The sequence below is a fragment of the Limanda limanda genome, chromosome 2 (assembly GCF_963576545.1).
Source record: "Limanda limanda chromosome 2, fLimLim1.1, whole genome shotgun sequence".
NCBI classification, from domain to species: Eukaryota; Metazoa; Chordata; class Actinopteri; order Pleuronectiformes; family Pleuronectidae; genus Limanda; species Limanda limanda.
In genome coordinates, this window is record NC_083637.1 from 7,257,771 (window position 1) to 7,277,191 (window position 19,421).

At 44.3% G+C, this 19,421-nt stretch overlaps 1 protein-coding gene across 1 annotated transcript in view; it reads right to left on the reverse strand.

Annotated features, from left to right (window-relative positions):
• grin2ab (glutamate receptor, ionotropic, N-methyl D-aspartate 2A, b) overlaps positions 1–19,421 on the reverse strand; it is a 105,255-nt gene that overhangs the window by 69,075 nt on the left and 16,759 nt on the right. The window contains exons 3-4 of the mRNA XM_061092218.1: positions 15,284–15,508; positions 15,030–15,188 (exon numbers count right to left, since the gene is read on the reverse strand). Of these exons, the coding sequence (XP_060948201.1) occupies positions 15,030–15,188; positions 15,284–15,508 (384 nt within the window). The remainder of the gene's footprint in view (positions 1–15,029; positions 15,189–15,283; positions 15,509–19,421) is intronic.

Consider the following 19,421-nt stretch of genomic DNA (forward strand, 5'->3'; position numbering starts at 1 on the left):
GCAAATCAACAAACAGATTCAACATTACATCTCGACATCAGTACGACGTCTTACGTGCATGAGCATAGATATTTAAAGAAAACACCATCAGCGTGTTTGCTGTTAATTTCCCAGACATGATTTGATGGGGAAAATCTAGATATTATATTCTGATCAAGTTTGGAGGAAAAAATAAACATACCTGTCGCATCCAGACTCATTTACAACTCAGGTTCAGACAGAAATGATTTTGATGTGAACCATGTATGCGTTATTAGCTTATTTAACTAGTATAAAAAAAGCACACGCTCACATGTGCAAACCTAAACAGTCTCTCCCCCACAGATTCTTTCTTCCCAAACACTCAGAACACATGAACAAGCTTTCCCCTTGATGCTTCTTTGAAAAGGTTTATAGAATCTTAAAATAGCAGTGTGGTCCGTGTGCACGGGGATTAAAAAAGAGAGAGCTACTATAGAGCCTCTGTAGTGTAACATCACACAGACAAACACACACACACAAACACACACATACACACCACAGCCTTGCTATTGCCATCTCATTGTACTCCCCAACTGGGGCGTGAGAGAAGGAGGAGAGCAGGGGGCAGAGGACGAGAGAAAGGGAAAATGGGGATGAGGTTGGCGGGAGGTGACGGGAAGAAAGGGAACAGAGTAAAAAGACATGGAGGATGACTGAGAGCTAAAAGCTAAGAGAGAGTGGAGAGTGATGCTGCTGGGGGGGGGGGGTGTAGTGTGTGTTAGAGACGACTGTGATGAAAGAAAAACAGAAGAAGAAAGATATGATGCTATAGAGGACTGAGGTCTGTGCGGGACCACCGCTGCAGAGTGGCGTGATGAGGTCGAGCAGATCCGAGTGACACGTCAACACTCGAACACAGGTGTGTGTGTTAGTTTGTGTGTGTGTGTGTGTGTGTGTGTGTGTGTGTGAGAGAGAGAGACGGAGGGACCTGTTGGGCTGACGGTGACATCCTGCTGTTCCATCACGCCGCACAGACAGACAACAGGACACAGTAGCCGAGTCGTGATGTGTGCTAAGCAGCTGCGGCGGCTCTGCTGAGGAGCGAGTGACATCTTCAGCAGCCGTCTCCCAACAAGCAAACCACAATGACTGCGAGTGGCTGCCGGCACAGACAGATAAACAGAGCACAGACACACGGCAACACACGGAATCTGCTGGTACACTGCAAACTGGCTCTTTTCCAGGAGGAACCTAACCTTACTCCACAAACAATATCGTCGATAAAAAGGACATTGGGAGAAAACGTTGTGAAATAAGGTTTAACATGGATTCAAGTGTCATAGTTTATACATCCGGACATCTCAGATCAGTTTCCTGGTTAATCAGACCATCTCGTCCTCTTGATATCGAGTGTGGACATCTCAGACACTTCTTCTTTCTAATCAAGACGCCTGAGGTCGAGTGTAGTTCAACGGAATCAATGAATCTCTCGCTCTTGACATAAGTGAGCAAACACACCAAGTAGGTTTGTGAACAAAGGGCCGTGAGACAGTCTTTTTTCTTGCTGCTGCTGCTGATAACTGCTTTTTATCTCCCTCCAGGTGCTGCTGTCTTATCTGTATATGTATGTTTTGAGTTTTTATTCATTTCACCATTTGTTTTGGGGGTATTTATGTTTTTATTCTATCATTTTTGAGAACTGGCGGCTTAATGGAGCACCGGTTAACACCTCACAGCAGAAAGGTTCTGGGTTCAAACTCTGGTCCAACCAGGGTCTTTCAGTGAGGACTTTACATGTTTGTCTCTCACTAACACCCATCTGACTTTTGATTTTTCAGTAGATTTTTATCATCTCCTGCTCCAATCAGCAGTGATGGAAACATGGCACCCACATGAACCTGCTTATTTCTTCCTCATCTTTATTTTAGTTGTCTAGACACTAATGGCTGTACTTTTTCCAGGCACAAAATTGTTGACGTGCACTGAACTTCTGACCGCTGCCACGTAAATAGTTTATTCTCGGATCATGCAAGATTCAAAACTGGTTAAACTGGGAGGTGAGAGAGGCTCTCAGGTGAAACAGGACTGCCTGGTAAAAAAGTTTATGCATGGTTAAAAAAAACAGCATACATTCGCTAATTTAGTCGTAAAATGGCACTGATAACCCATCAGCAGAATTCAGGATTAATAAATCTCTGCTTTGTTATGAGAGATTGGTCCGACTCTGAGTTAGTGCCTTGTTGAGTTTGGGATTCTGGGATGTGATGGCGAAGTGCAACTTAAAAAATAAAAATTACATAAAAGCCAGAACACTCAGCATATCTGCAAAGTGGCAAGAAAAGGTTAGTGGGGTTTTTAGAGACGGTAAATATGAGAGAAACCTGCTGCCAGGAACACATTTTCAACCTTCCTGCTATAAAAGATAAAGAGGTGAGAGACATCTTCTGCTGTCCGCTATCACTGTGGCCAGAAGCGGTGAAGTATTTTCACCCAGAGTCATATTCTGACTTCAGTTGATGGTGGAAGAGCCGCTTGGGGAGTTTTTCTTAAAGATAACATTCACTTCCTCTCCTTCCAGCTCTGATGAACTGAGGGAGCTTCGGCTGACGGCGGCCTTTCGGGCGGCCGAAATGACGCCATGGATTATTTCACATTTAATACCGAGTTGTCAGCAGTGTCTCACAGAGGCAGTTTTCCGGGAGCACGGGCAAAACAAATAAATAAAAAGCCTCAGCTGTGACTTAAGTGAGCGGGAGAAGGTCATGGCCTATGAAAGGGCCAGGGCAGGGCCTGAAAACTTTTGATTACCAGTTGAAAAGGGCAATTTGCACCCAGGAGGAGAAAGGGCAACCCATTCCTGCCCCCATGAACGCCACTGGTCGTCAGTGTCAAGGCTGACTGGTCTGAGCCGTAGTCACCACTGTGGGAGTAAAGCAGCGGCTCCACGGGGCCGAGACTGAGCCGCTGGATATCAGCTGCGACAGTAGTTTTCTTCTTGCTCCGGTTGCCAGAGTCGACATGAACCGAGTCACAATGACGCTGAGAGTGTTACCATAAGCTGTTTTTGTTTGTGGCTGGTTAATCCAACACCCGCACAAAGGGATAGCTATTTGTGTTACAAAGGATTGGCTTACAGCTTTCTTCAAAGATAACTGAGAGGAAGTCCCGGTCACGCGAGCTAGCAAAGCACGTCTGTGTTGGGTTGGAGAGGATTGATAACGACATCCTAGCCGCGGCTGGCGAGCTAACGGCGCCGGAACCAACTGCCCGCCGGTCTTCGGGCTGCCGCGTCAGAATCGCAGCCGAGTGAAAAAGTTTTTTGTTGACAAATAACTTTGACTTAAATATTTCACTGAATCTAAGATCATTTAATTTTGCATTATTTCTCTCCATTAGCTTTTTACACCGATTTACCTTTTTTAACTCTTGTACTCGTCTCTTTTTCGTTATTCGTTTGATTTTATATTTCACATTGACTCCGTTATTTTATTCGTTCAGCAAATTGACTATACCTCTATGTAATCTGCTTCATAAATAAAACTGCCTTGTCTAACAAAAGCTGCCGACATGTGAGGACGATTCTCCTCCCTCTGGGCCGTTCATTCCCCCTCGTACCATTTTCATTCTCCGGGTTTCTTCATCTAAATCTCTCTCCGCGCTCCGGCCACCGAAGCTGATAAATGTATTCAAAAGACGTATTTGTACATGGACACGTAACGATCTGAAAAAAACATTCCTCTTTTGTTGAGCTGGACTCTGAGAGCGGATGTTAAATGAAAGTGAATAATGCAGCCGCCAGTAAGTAGACGAGGGATTTGATGTTGCTGTAATTGTTGGAAATGGCACACGCGCACACAGACACGCACACACACACACACACACACACACACACACACACACACACACACACACACACACACACACACACACACACACACACACACACACGCACGCACACGCACACACACAAACACACACACACACACACACACACACACACACACACACACACACACACACAAACAGACACAATGTGGATGTTACTGCCTGACCATTCCCCAGTGCATTAAAAGCAACCATTGTTGTAATGATTATTATTGTGTGTGCATACGTGCCAGGTAAGCATAAACGAACGCTTTACATGATTGGGAGCCTTCCCTCACAGGCAGGTATATACATTTAAACTCATTTAAATTGAGCGCCATGCCGACTGCAACACACAGGCAGCGAGGGACGGACGCTTTGTTCAGGTACACTGAGATTTCTCCAGGACTGGTAACAACTTAAATGGATTGCGTTGACCCTTTGGACTCCGTGTCCACATTATTAGATGCAAATGTCTTTCCTTTAAAGCAGCGATGTGCTTCGGGGGTGCCTTCGCTGAGAGGGAGCCGCGTGGTGCGGTTTCCCCCCCCCCCCGGAGCCGGTGGAGGCATCGCTGTTCCCTCGTCCTCACAGACAGTGATGCATTCAGCAACATTCAGATAACGCAAAGTCATTTTTGTGTGGAGGAAAAAAAATGGGATCTTCCGCTTGTGGCCCTGGGCGGGTTTTTGCAGAAACATGAATTTAGTTCTTTTTTCTTCTACTTCTCCTTTCTCTCTTTTGTTATCGCCGACATTTCATGGCTGGAGCACGACAACGACAGAAAACTACGGCTGGCAAATAAAAGATATGTGTGTTAAGTGCACTTTGCCGGGGCTCGGGATTCTGTGAAACCACAGCACAAACAAAAAGACCACGAATGCGTAAAAAAAAAAACAATATTATTTTCCGCCGGGTGTTTTGTTATCTTAGCGCCGTCCCTCAGTTGCCTTCTGCTGGAATTTGTTATCTTTTCCTGGCACATCGCGGCTCACCGGAGGTCTGGTCCGGTGAAATGTAATCAACTGAGAAAAATAACATACCTTCAAACGCTGGATATTATTTAATCTACTCAAATGTGTATATAACTTCAAGCGTGTCTAAATATCTTGAGAAGAAATCTTTTGAATTGATCCTTTGTACAAATCGGCCTGTCATTTGATTGAAGGCGTATTTAGCTGCTTGACAATGCCTCCCAGCCAGAGCAAATATCCTCTGGGCTTTGGGCAAACAGCGAGCGAGGACTGGAGCCCGGCATCAGACGAGAGCTGAGAGCAAAGATAGTGACCAGGGTCGATCAACAGAAAGTTCCAGAGGAAAGTAAAGTGACTGTGAGTGAACGTCCCCATCCACAGATGAGAGGCACTCAGAGTTCAAAGGAGACGATGAGCAGCGACTGTCTCAAAGCGCAAAAAAACTACAGCACGGATTTCCACTGGCCTGCAAAGATGAAAACGACTCCGAGACAAGGAAACGCGACAAGATGCTGCAGCTCCTTATTTTCTAACTTCCACACAGAGAAGAATCCCAGTCAGAAGCAAAAGTACAAATATTCTCAACACAAGTTCAGTGGAGACTCACAAGTGTTCTACTCGTTTGCTGTTGTTACAAATCTACTGAAGTGCATGGGACTGCAAATGAATACAGTTGTGTGAAGTTGTGTTTGAGTCACACACACTTACACACTTACACTGTCTGGGAATATTGAGCCAGTTTTTATCTCATGTTCATGTTGAACACAAAACAGGGAAAAATACACATGGAATTCAATTAAAATGAACCCAACTCTTAAATACAGCTGCTATCAACAAATACATGTGAATTAATGAGTTTTAAATAATCTTTTCATCAACCGCATTGTTTAATAACAGCTTGGGATCAGGTTCATTATCACATCCCCCACTGACAAGACACAATAACAAATACGGCAGCAGGAAATACACTCAGAACACAATACTAATATTTGAAACAGTGAAATACATGAAGCACTTTGGTGTCTTTGTGTTACTTTAGTGTGTTACTTCTTATTGGATTTTCTTTTTCAACGGGGTGACGTGTAAAACCAAACATGAATGATGCTCTTTGATGAGCCGGAGCCGTTAGCTGGGAGCTAACTCGGCAGATGTTTGCTTCGACTGCAGATGGAGATTTTCATTGTGTATTTAGATTGAGTTGAGTGTGTGTTCATCTCGTCCCTCTGATGTGATGTCTACAGATTTGTTTCAAGATGGAACTTCAACATTACCAACAATATATTAGATAAGATATTTTTTTACTGTACTTCTGGGAACCAATGTTTTCACTGACATTAGTACTTTCAGGTTTCTGTTGTTAGAAAACATGTTTGGGAAATAAATGATTGTTTACTTGCAAAGAGTTAACATCTCTTAAAAAATGACCCATATCTGCTGATTGCTACAGGCAGCTTTGCACATAACAATGTAAAAATAAGTATTTAACTTACTTTATCATTAACGTTAATTTTTTATTAGGTAAATTAATGACATTAATACACAAATAACCTTTTTAACCTGAAGTTTTAGTGTTGATGAGCCTGTAACACACTCTGAGACACGATCACTGTTAAACTCACTGGACTCATTATCACTATAATGTACTAGAGCGATGAAGCACAACTGACACTGGGAAATTAATTTACCAGGTACTTCAGAAGATTAAAATAACTGCTCTCTGATGTAGTGTAGGGAAACTCCTCACACCCGCACACAGACACACAACTCAACACTGTGTCTCTGTCTTGACCTTGAGAATCGGGGGGGGAGTTATGTCCATATTTCCAGGAGGAAAAAGCTTCCATTCCTCGGACTGTCGGCCGTAGTGTTCGGCCTAATCCTGATTGATTCACTCTTCTGTGTGACCTTAAAACCCGGTGACGGCTGCATTTGTCTGCCAGAGTCTGAAGTTGACAAATGAGCTACAAGGTTTGCTTCAATTTCAGGGATTGTGATTGCATAACTTATATTGAAAAGTGATTAGTGAGACTACTAGTTAATGCCATGATAAGTCGTGTTCCAGTAATTGTGGCATTTTGATGGACAGATGAACGTGGCCACACTATGTCTCCCTATTCCTTCTGTCTGGATTTATATTGGTCAAATAATCAGAATCAGAATCAGAATCAGAATTCTTTTCATTTGCCAAGTATATTTGCACATAAAGGAAATTGCCTTGGTGTGGTTGGTGCACTGTACATAAATAACAATAAGACATTAAACAACAATATAAAACAATATAAAACAACAATATATACAGTAAGAAAGTTATGGGCACGTACAGTGCTAAGGTGCAGAGATTTCCTGGAATAGGTGGTGACCGGGACTTAAAAACAAAGGAAGTTGATGAATGTTCAGAGACTTGAGATTGTTCTCTCTCCTCAACACCGATTCGAAGCATGTTGGACACATGTAGATGTGACCATGTCTCCATTGTACACTTGTCTAGTGTTCTTAAAAGAATCGATAACCGCCATTATAAGCAAATTTAATAATATCCGATATTTAACATAAGTGATAATGTAGCACAGCAGCAAAGCTCCTGGTGATCTAAACACTTTTTTTCTGTGTGTGGTCGCAAAAGATAAAACAGAAAATTGAGAGGAACTAGATCGTAAACGCTGCAGCATTAAACACAGCGTAAGTGATCCGAGTCTGTTGTGATTCAGCCGAGTCACCGGGGCCGCGTGTGTCGTGCTGTTCACCAGATGTTGACCGTGAATCAGTTTCTCCGTTGTTTGTTGGCGACGGAGCGATTCAACCGTTCCCCGATGCGTTTAGGCATTTCCACGTGGGTGACGTTGTTTATCGCACGTAAAGAGCGTTTTCTAAATCAGCCGTGTTGCCGCTGCGGAGGAGGAGGAGGAAGCTGAAGCCGCTTGTGCAGTGACGAGGACCTGATCTGTTAGTTTCACAGCTTCCAGTTGTGTTCGGCGTGCTGCGCGGCGGCCAAGAAGGAAACTGGGCATCGAGAGCTGTGGCGTGAGCACAGCCAGGGAACCAGAACTAAATGCTACAGTCTGGTTTAGTCACCATAGTAACCATATCAACCCTCCCTCTGCGTCTCTCCCACAGTCCTCCAGTCTGGCTTCACATGGGTTCAAGGTTGGCAAGATTTCCCCGAAGCCTTCGAACGTAGCCAGTTGTTCCTTGTTCTGCTAAACACAGATTAATCGCCAGAGTGATCAGAACCCGCGGCTGGTTCAGGACGCCATCGTGCTGGTTTGAAACTCAGACTTGAAACGCTGTGCTGGTTTCTGTTTGGCGCTAATGGGCAAAGTGAAACTGCGAGACAGGATGACGCAGATGTTGCATTTAACTAAATAGTTTTTCGTCATATTGAGAAACAGAAATAAAATGTGTGAATCTGCTGATTTTCTTCTCTTCTTTGTTTCTTTTCTCTTCTTTGACTTGCAGCATTGTTGTATGTAATTGTATTGTAATAATCCAATATTTCTATATATATACATTCTAAATTCTGTCTTAATGTATGTACTTCTGCTGCATGGGGTAGGCTGGCCGGGGGTGGGTGGGTCTTTTTGTGGGTAGGGGTATAACCATTAGATTTGTGATTTATAATTGTATTGATTACCCAAAAAACACCAACAAAAAACTGTTAAACATAAGAAATTAAAATATATAATTGCCCCTGGTTTTTATTTTATTGTATATTTATGTGTATATTGCTTGATGTTATATCTGCTTAACAATTACATTTTCACAACTTTGAAAATGCTTTGTTGATTGTGTTTATTTTTTTTTTATGGAATATAAAGGCAAAGCTCCTAAGGGTTAAGACAAAGACGTAACAAAATGAAGACAGAAAAGAAGGATGAGGTGGCAGTGGAGAGGAGGAAATGGAAACTGGAGATGAAGATGAGAAAAGGGCTGAAGGAGCGGTGAAGGAGGTAAAAGCTAGAGAGCAAGAGGGAGTAACGACAAAAAGAGAAGGGAGGTGAAGGAGTGGAAGGACTCAGTGAGTGAATGACACAGCAGCAAATCCTCTGCAAGTGACAGCAGGTGAGGGGAGGAGGTGTTAAATATTAAAGCAACTCAGCAGAGAACCTGGGCAAATGGCCTATACTGATATGGGACATCCCAAGCTGGGACACACACACACACAGTCTCACACACACACACACACACACACACACACACACACACACACACACACAGTCTCACACACACACGCAGATACGCAGACACCCAGGGCTGCATCCCACCACAGAGGCAGAGCAAAGCAGAAAGAACACGGCATGTTTAATTCACAACCTTCCATCTCAGCATGTTCGTGTTCCTATGCTACACACTGTGACCCCCCCCAACCCCCAACCCCCATACCCATTATCCCCCACACACCCGCCGCGGTGGAGGAGAGAAGAGACGAACACGGATGAGGTAAAGCCAGCAACGTTTCTTATCTCCCACAGCGGCCGCTCCGTAATGGAAGTACAACATTCCCAACTAATCCGGTTCCTCTCCTGGGTTTACACTCACATGCCCTTTCTCTCCATCAAGTCCGTGTTCCTTAAACATGTCGCCCTCCTGACAGCACACCATCCAACTTCCAGTAGATTATTCTTGACTGTTCCACACTGACATGCACCACGAGGCCGAGGCAGAAATCAACCATTAAGGGGTTGAAAAAAAAATGGGTTTGGCAAAAAAACTAAAATGGACGATTGTTTGATTTGATAAGAGGCGAACCGATTGGGGTGGAATTTATTTTTGGAGAATTCTGGCAGCGGCACAGGCAGAACAGTGCAGACAAACACAAACAACGACAACACAAACAACAATATCAGTGTCAGGAAGGATTCCAGGGTTTGTCCCAGGCCAGCAGATCAATGCTCGTCCTACATCACAACAACAACAAAACAAAGCCCACTTACGCAGTCATTAGCTGATAAAAGCATCCGGGATTTAATAATCTGTGGACGTGTATGTGTGTGTGTGTGTGTATGAGCATCTGTCTCTGAGTCATCTGAGGACATTCACACCCGGTGGTCGGATGCAGGCAGTATTTTTGCCTGAAGACTGTCATGCTAAACATCTGTGAAAGCCCGTTATATCGGGGGGTCTGGGGTCTACTTCATGTGTTTGGTCGGCAGCAGGCAGCGGATGAGGCTGAATTTCAGCCCAGGAGCTAAAAATGATGAGGAGCCAAGTAGAGAACTTTATCGTATACGATGTGAATTAACTCCGAATTCAGGAAATGATTAGTAATATGCCTTTTTCACAAAGATCTGAAGGTATAGGCGGGTTATTTAAAACGTGGATAATCCTGCTAAAAAGGGCGATTGACTCATTTCCCCTTTGTCTGTTTTTCTTCCCGCTCTGCATCATGTTGGACGTCACCAACAACTGAGGCGTTCCAACAAATTAGCGAGTTCACCCGGGCGTCACGTTTCCATCACTGCTGATCGGAGCCCGAGCCGATTAAAACCTGCGTCTACTGCAGAGTCGCGTGACCCGGGAGTGAATGCTGAGTGAATCCTTCCCCCGGAAGACGAAAGCTGGATGTTGGTGGGTTTTTTGACCAGTGGAAACAGGGCTTTGGTTTACAAGCAGATCCTAAAGTAGGATTTTGAACCAAAGCTGAACCAAGGCCAAGTGATGCATGACCTGTACATAAAAATGGCGTAAACTCCGAGTTTAAAAGTGGAGCCGATGGAGAAGTGCCTGAAAGTCAGTTTCTTTAGAAGTCTATAAGAAAATGACTTTGATTTTGAGCCAAGGCAGAACCAAGGCCAAGTGATGCATGACCTACGCAGAAAAAAGTGGAGCCAATGAATAAGTGCCTGAAACCTGCATTCTATCTAATGACCAGCAGAGGCACTGGCTGCAAAAAGAAGTCAGTTTTATATAGAAGTCTATGAGAAAATGACTTTTCCTCTCCCTTGAGGCTTAGCAACATGTTCATACAGACTCTGGTTTAAATCTCAAGTTTCAAGTCTTCTTCAAAACAGCACGATGTTCATTTCATACTTTACGGTCCAGTTCCACGTTAAATAGACGATAAAGCTCAGTATGCATTGGGGCGCGGGAACCGACCAATGGGAGCGAGTCGCAGGTGTAAGTGGTGCGAGTGCATTAGTGCAGAGTCCGCATCCCCCAGTCAGGCTCCACTGACAAAATCCCAAAACTCCTGGCTTGAAAACGACGGCTCTCAAACCAGTGGGTTACGTCACAGTGAGTTGACAGCTGGTCTGACACCATTTGCCATAAACACATTTATCAGCCACCGAAAAAGAAGCTAAAAGCCAAAAGAAAAACACCCGAGCTCAGAATCCACCGGCAGAATAAACTCAAGAAGAACCTTTACAAATAAAAAACTGTCATTTAAAAATAAAAACCGTAGGAGCTGTTGCAGTGAGTTAGCGGCCTCCACAAACAGTTTCCCAGGGAAGCCTGCACTGCCCGGCCCTGTCTGTGTGATGGCTGTGCAACCAGCCGCTGATACAATGACAAGTGGAGAAAGCCTTTACTTGAAATGTGACATAATCACGACAGTAAAGTTTGCATTTTGGCAGCTTAATGCCGCTTCAACACCGAGCGTTTCACACTCGCACTGCCCACCTCCACATACATCCATTATTTCAGAGCACTTGCCTGCCTGCAAGTGCAAGTTCTCTCTTTCTCTATTTTCTTGGCGCCGTCCTCTTCCATTCTTTGCTCGCCATCTGAAACACGACGTGCAGAGCGCCGCTGTACTGTACTCGAGGCGGCACAGGACGAGCTGCTCATTTCTCTCTCCGGTACTATAGACTTGATTGTGACATTAACAGAGTGACTGAGTGCGTGGAGAGAGATGGAAAGAGAGGGAGAGCGCCCAGGGCTCGAGCCGCTCTGGCTGTACAAAGCACAATACTGTTTGTTAGCCCACAGTAATCAGCCCGCTGGGAGTTCATTGGATCCTGCAGATTACCAGCACACACCGCTGACAGCAGGTATGAAAGCAACAGTCACACATCCAATAAGTGTTACCCCGACTCCCTTCTACAGCAAAATGCATTTGTCGGGTCTGGTCTGGTTTTATTTTAACCTCTCACAGCCTGGGAGATTAACACGTGTATCACACAGTGAGAATGATTGAGAGGAGCTAATGTGAGTGAGCGCGGTGGCACAGCGGAGCAGAAACATGTGTCGGCTCCCCGAGAGTCCTCATCACCTCCGTAATGATGAGGTTCGCTGCTGTCGCCGGGAAAGATGGAAACCCGGCGCCATCGTGTTCGCTGCCGGAATGATTCATCGATTCATCAATTAGGTAATCAACGGGAAATCGATTGCCAACTGCTTTGATAATAACTCAGTGCTACCAGTGATTAATCAGAGAAAAGCACCGAACCTCCACAGCTTCTCGACTGTGGCAAGTTGTTGGTGTTTGTTAGTTTAAATCAGTACAAATTTAATTTCATTGGACTGTTGAGTCGTAGAGGAGAAGCAATTTGAAGAGGTCACTTTCGGATCTGGGAAATTACACCCCCCTGTCCCCACCCCATATTTTTATTGAGATTGTGAGTAATATTTATATTCACCTTGTTCCGAGATGGATGGTGTAAGACAGTGCAACGTTAGGATTACTCTGCATCTTCCCCCTGTTTCCTGCTGTTTGTCACTGCCCTTGTGTGTTTGTGTTTATCCTCATTTTGTTAATGGTTGTGCAGCCTGTCCCCACAGAATTGATTAAATCTAAGGCGATAACAAGGGAGCATGAAGGTCACTTTGATGCGTATCAGATTCAGAGTGACATGTTCAATGTCTACAGAGGGAGAGATCAGCTCTCGTGTCTGAGAGAGAGAGAGAGAGAAATGAGCTACATGCCACAACTGGAACTGGAATTCGAAGTCCGACTGCCTGTGTAAAACGTTTTGTGGTTCATTAAGAAACTATGGGGCGACTAATTAGAATATGGCGGACCAGCACAGTCAAGAGAATTATTTGGAGACACTGGTTCTCTTTTTTACGTTCACCAATAAGAGTTACACTTCAAAATCAGGCACGTTTAGGGAACTAATCTCTATAAAGGTGGAGAATCAGTTCAGCTTATATTGAATGTAAGGGAACTGTTGGGTGTTGGTGGAGTTAATGTCGTTCTAGGCTCATCTCCCAATCAACTCTCCACCTGCAGAACTTAAACCCCAGATCCATCCCATCCAGACTCCATCAGATCAGCTCAGCCACTTCCATCGGTCTGAACTCTACAGCCACACACTCTCTCTATACCTGGAATTTTTGAAAGTTACTTCTCTGCCAGTTGGCTTCTTACTTCCCTGCTAACACTCTGTCTGCCTGCGCCTCAGGTCCATCACTCAGCCGCCTGCAATATCCAGACATGTCCAGTCCTCTTTTCGTCTTGGATCCGGGACTGGAGACCGGCTCTGACTCCACACCTGCCTGCCTTGTGTTCGGTTTTCTGGAAACCAGTCGAACACAGAACCGTTGCCTGCACAGGCTCCTAAAATAAAACCTCAGTACCCGGTCACATTTAGATCTTAACATCTTAAAACGCTTGCTATACAAATCCCAAGAAATGAAAACAAACACCACTTATTAACCAATTAAATCCAAAGAATGAACCAATAACAGCTGCAGACTTAATAATGAAGGATTCACCGATGAGAAATTATTGATTAGGCTGTTATTCATAAGTACACCCAGGAGGAAGATCATCAATACCCCCCCCCACACACCAGGTAGGTGCATCACTGATCTAATAAACCATTTGCTGACTCACGGAGCTCCCACACACCTGCCAGTTGTGGTTAATTCAAAACAGGCGGGATTGTTTTTTTATTTTTAATTTACAGGACAGGCCTGCAGGAGCAGTTGCGGGGGGGCTGGTTAGTTACAGGCGACACACACACACACACTCACAGCCGGGAGCTGCTGTGGACGACCGCCCTCGAGTGCGTCTGGCCACCAAACAGATCAATTAGAGCGGCGGGGGGTTAAACACCTGGTTTAATGGCGAACAGCAGCGACTGGTGGCGGGAAAAACTACTTATTTATTCTGCCTATCATTATATTCTCATTGGGAGGAGGGTGCATGCTGGATAACCTTGACACAACTCCCACTGTTTCCTCGTACCTTCCTCCCTCTCTCTTTCAGCCTCCTTTTCTCTCTCTCTCTCACAAACACACAAACATACAAACACACACAGACACACACACTGCATCCCAAATCAACTTGTACTTCAAACGGCTGCTCTACTGCGGCAGTTATTGGTTCCTGTGTTTCGGCTGCCGGGCCCAGAGAGATTTAAGAGCTAAAGAAGCAGTTGTGTTTTTATCAAAGCTTCCTCAGTTTGTCTGTCAGTCAGCGAGGTCTGTAGAGTCAGTACCAGGGAGAGGCTTCTGCTGAGGAAACACACACACAAACATCCACACACACACACATCCACACACACACACACACACACACACACACATCCACCAGTCTGCACCGAGCGTCACACCGCACTCAGACAGAAATCCACTCTGAAAGGCTATATTCTCTTTTTCTCTTTTTTAAATCTAGGAATCTATTTCTCCGGCCTCCCGCTGAGCACAAGACGTTTCCTCTTTTCCTCTTTGCATGGCCCAGTTCCGACCGAGCAGAAACAGTTAAAAGGAAACCAGAGGAATGGTGCCTGCTCTTTGCAAAGAATTCTTCTGACCTTTTGAATATTGTACTTCTAAATGTGAAGTACTCCTTTCTTATAAAAAGGCTGATTAAAATAGAATTGCTTATGCCCGCCATCAATCCACAGACTGATTTAAATTCTGCCTATTCCAACCTACAGGCTTGGCAGAGTTCTCAGCTCTGAACGTATGCAATAATCTGACAGAGCGGCGCCCGGAAGCACAAACAAGCCTCCACGTGCCTCCAGCGCGTCATTTCTCTAATCTACAACATGCTGACTGCAACATCCTCTTATAGTTTCTATAGGAAGGAAATGAACCATGTCCCTGTTTCTCAGGGAAGTGAGAGTGCGACTAGATTGCCAACACACACGTCGGGACCCTTGAAAAATCACACAGGTTGAAAAGCATCATTTTTCACCATCCAGAGCCGAGAATAGGGACCACAAATTCCCAATCTCGCTTCCACAACACAAACACTGTGCGTGCAAAGAAGCCTGTGTGTGTGTGTGTGTGTGTGTGTGTGTGGTTTGTGAACCGGTCAGTGCTCGTGTCACGGTCACTCACCTTGTCAGCCATTATCATCGAGGAGCCTCCGTGGACTCCCAGAATTGGAAGCTGTGTCTGAACGGACAGGAAGTCAAGGATCTGGGCAATGGCCTCCTGATCGGTGCCATCGGCGAACACAATGCCATGGAGACGAGTGCGTGACAGGAGCTCACACACCTTGGGACACACAGGGAAACAAACTCAGGCCTCCATCAAGCTACATGTGTGTGTTAGAGTGAGTGTGTGTGTGTGTGTGTAGAAGCATTTCTCACGTGCGTAATCACAGACTTGGGGTCAGTCTCGTTGATCCTCAGTGCCACCACGGAGATGTCAAGTGCGTCATCGGGATGCCGAGCCGGCTGGAACTCCTGATCGGAAATGGGGCGTGTCTGGCCCATGATCACACCCACGTTGAGCCCTGGAGGCTTCTGGGACGCCACAGGCACCATCATTTGGGAGAGTAGGAGTAAAATCCAGCCCACTACACCCATCATACCCTGAAAGACACACACAAGCGCCAGAAATGAGCAGAGAATCGTGAAGAAGTTGTGCGATCGCCACAATATTTTCAAGCCTGATTTTATGTTACTATGCAGCTGAAGCCTTTACCCTGACAGTTTTCTCTCTGTTGAAATGATCACTGAGACACAAGGGACGGGAGGTTATATGTTCTGTCAAGGTCAAAGACACTGATGTGTTCTTATTCCGAAAACTGATAAAACCGTATCAAACCAATTAATCTTCTCCAGTGGCCCCTGACAGACAATTTAAAGATTAAACAATTTCAGCTTCATTTCATATTCATTACGTTAATTTTTTTTAATTTTATATTACTATACATATTCTTCCTCTTCTTTTACCACCATCTACTGTGTCTTCTTCTCTTCTGCTCCATTTTCGTTTCATTATAATAAATATACTTTTATAGCACCTTTTAAAACAGCCATTACGAAGTGCTTTGAAAAGAGGACAAGAAAACAAACCGTCAAAGACAAAAATTAAAAAAGGAGAAGATAAAAGAAATATGAAGAATAGCAAAGAAAGTATGTTATGTGTAATATACATATACACATATTTTTCTTGTGTCCTGCAAAATAAGCAATATCTCCCACTTCTCGTTTTTTCTCTGTTAAAAAAAATGTATTCACACCTTCTGCAAAATTGAGTTAAAAATCTATTTCACTTTGCCGTGGACTGAATATATTTCCCAACCAGCAGGAAATAAGCGTCTGGAGTATTCCGAACATGTCTTCAAAAACACACTAAGAGCTGCAAAGCGATCCGCCGGGGCGCTCAGAGATTGGCTTGTATTTATCTTGGAGGAAATCTGTGACTCAGATATGTGACTTGAATTTAATCATTAGTGAAAATCTCGAGTGCAGAAGTGAAAAAAAACGAAGATCACGTGATTGGCCCCAGACACGAGAGTTCTCCGGTCTGTCCTCCTCTGTTTGAAGATCACTTCATTCTGCTCCAAAGTGAGCAGCCATCAGACCAACAGGGTTGAACCTAACTTCATCTCGTGCTAATCGGGCTTCACAAGACGCTCTGACTCTCCCTTCCACCGCCTGCCTTTATTTGAACATAATCTATAGCTGCAGGCAGTGTTCACTGTAAAGTGCCGACTATTAATGGATAAAATAACCCTGAAATAAACCTAATCTGATTTCGCTCCATTCACGGGGGTTTGAGGGGAAACATTCAGAATGGCTGAGGGCGCACGAGTGTCGGCATCAATCAATAACGTTCACCCGGGTGACAAATAACGCTTCTTTCAACTCTGGGCGATTTCCTAACCAAGTTCCAGCCTGTGTTACCTTTCCCTGTAAAGGCAGCAGATCTGAGAGAAGCAGATGAGTCGAAGGAAATGCAGTGTGAACGCCTGTGGCTGAATGAGAGCTAATGAAACCGTGATGCGAACGCTACGTTGCATCTCGGCCAATTTCTTACACCACCACAGTCCAGCAGAGCAGGAAAAGAAAAATATATATCTACACCCCGGGAGGGAGCATCACGTCGGCAGAATGAACCTGCGGTCTTTATCTCTCTTCATCCTCCACTCGCTTTATTGAATTTCAAAACTTTGCATCCACGTCGGAGCCTCGCGTTCGTTTTCTCTTTTAATACGGTTTCATTTTTAAACCCGTTCTCTAATCCTGCCAATCTGTCTTTCCGGCTGGGTTAGTGTGTGTATCTGATCCATGTCATCTCACACCCGGTCTAATCAGGCCAGTTAGTCGAGTCCGTACTTTCCCAGCTTGCTCTCTCTGCCCCGGCGCCCACAGACTAGCCTGCAGCTGCAGCAGCACTTAGCATACGCCGCCAAATCACACACCGCTACGCTCCTGTCCCAGGGAATTAGTGTCAAACCCCCCCGACCAATGGGACGGGCTTACACTAACTTTCCCCGGAGTTAGCATCGGTGCTAAGACAACTAAGAGCCGTGCTGTGCCGCGCCACGTTTTCCTGAAACCTCGCCCGGTAACCGAGCGTTTCTGCTGTATTTGCATTTGTCCCCAAAACCATATCTGCTGACTCCTGTGATTAGCGTCCAAAAAAAGGACGTCACCAGGGATAATTGCTTCCCTCTGTGTTCGCACTTATGCAGATACTGAAAAAATGAAAGATCTAAATAATGCAATAATATTCAGCAGGCATAATTAGCTGTTTTCCTGCCAACAGTGAATGTTCACTCGTTATAAAAGGTGAGTTTTTAATAAACCACTTCACTGCGATACAGACACAGACGCCACGGAGAGAAGCTTTTGTTTGTCCTCATTCAAACATGTTTCCTGAATTGAACAAATTTGCCCCCGAGCAGCAAATTAGTCTTGTCCAAAAGAGTTTGGTTGTTCTCGGGCTGAAGTTAAATGTGGTTCTGTGGAAAATGATATCTCCGTCACCGCTCGAGACAACACACCCGGTGCCTTAATGGGAGCTGGCATTAAGAGGCCCTGGAGCGGCCCCAGTGACAATGAATCAGAGGACATCTTTGTTGCTCGCTCTAACGCAACCCTGAGTGATTCTCCTCACATGTGAGCACATTTTTTGGTTCAACAGTGTTAGCCCTAACGCCTATTAAATAAAGCTCATGTGGGTGTAATTGCTTAAATCCATCCCTCCACAATTTCCTTCTCTCCCTCATCGCCAGTGAAGCAGCTCCGCACAGTGTCTCGAGATGACAACACAAATTAGGCTCCTGGTTATGTGGGCCTTGTTTCCCCCCAAATATCTTAAAGGGACACTCCCCCCCCAAAATCGCAGGCACGCAATGAGGAGACAGGAAGTCGGTTTTCTCTGAGAGGGAATTTAACAACTTCATTTTCAGTTTATCATAATCAAGTCAATCATTGCTCTGTCTGAAGTGGCGTATTATGCAAATGCATGTGGGTGGAGTTGCACTTGAAGACTATAATTGTACCGTGATTGTGCAAATTCTATTTTTGTGGGGCGTTTTTAACAAGTAACCACCTGCAACATATTTATTTGTACAATTAGCTCTTTTCTCACGATTTAATTTAATTTATTTTGCAATAATACTGTGTTATTTTCTTGCTAATATCCTCTTTGCACAATAGTCAGGTATTTAATTCAAGAAGTAAACGTTTAATGAGACAATTACTTTTAAAGCTCCTCTGGATGCTGATTGAATCCTTCAAAAACACCAATTTAAATAAGTCTTAAGCAAACTGCCCTTCACTCAACATTAGATGTGTTTACATGGATATTATATATTCCCATATTAACCCTATTATATATTAAGTAGGGCTGGGCAAGTTAACTCGTTTCAATGGAGTTAACTCGAGTTAACTCAAGTGATGAGTTAACTCGATTAATTATTTTATCTCGCATTCACTCAGGTTTGATTATTTATTGTTTTATTGTGAAAGTCAGGATTTTATTTTGTGAAAGTCTGTTGCTGACTGCTGCAGAACAGGAAAAAAGAAAATAATGCTGCAGAACAGGAAAAAAGAAAATAATTGGCGGATAAACAATCGAGTTAACTCATCACTTGAGTTAACTCGATTAAAACGAGTTAACTTGCCCAGCCCTAATATTAAGACAACTCACTGCCCTGTAAACAGCATTGTTTGATCATCTTAACCTTACGAAGGTCAAACTCTGGATAAGCAATAATGGAATTATGTCGTGTGGAGTATTTCAGCCTTAGTTGCATTATGTAGACGACTTTATCACATTATTACGTCCTGATGGAGTTTCCACAGCATTTTGGAGGAGTTGAACCTTTTGCTAAATTTTGAAAACACTTAAAAGGGTAAACGCTAACATCGCACATTAAACTGTTAGTGGGGACGTCGGATGTGCGATGTAATGTGCGTAATCTTACACTGTCAGAATCAGACTGTGCTCTGTGACATGTAAACAGGAATATGAATGGAGTACGGGCAG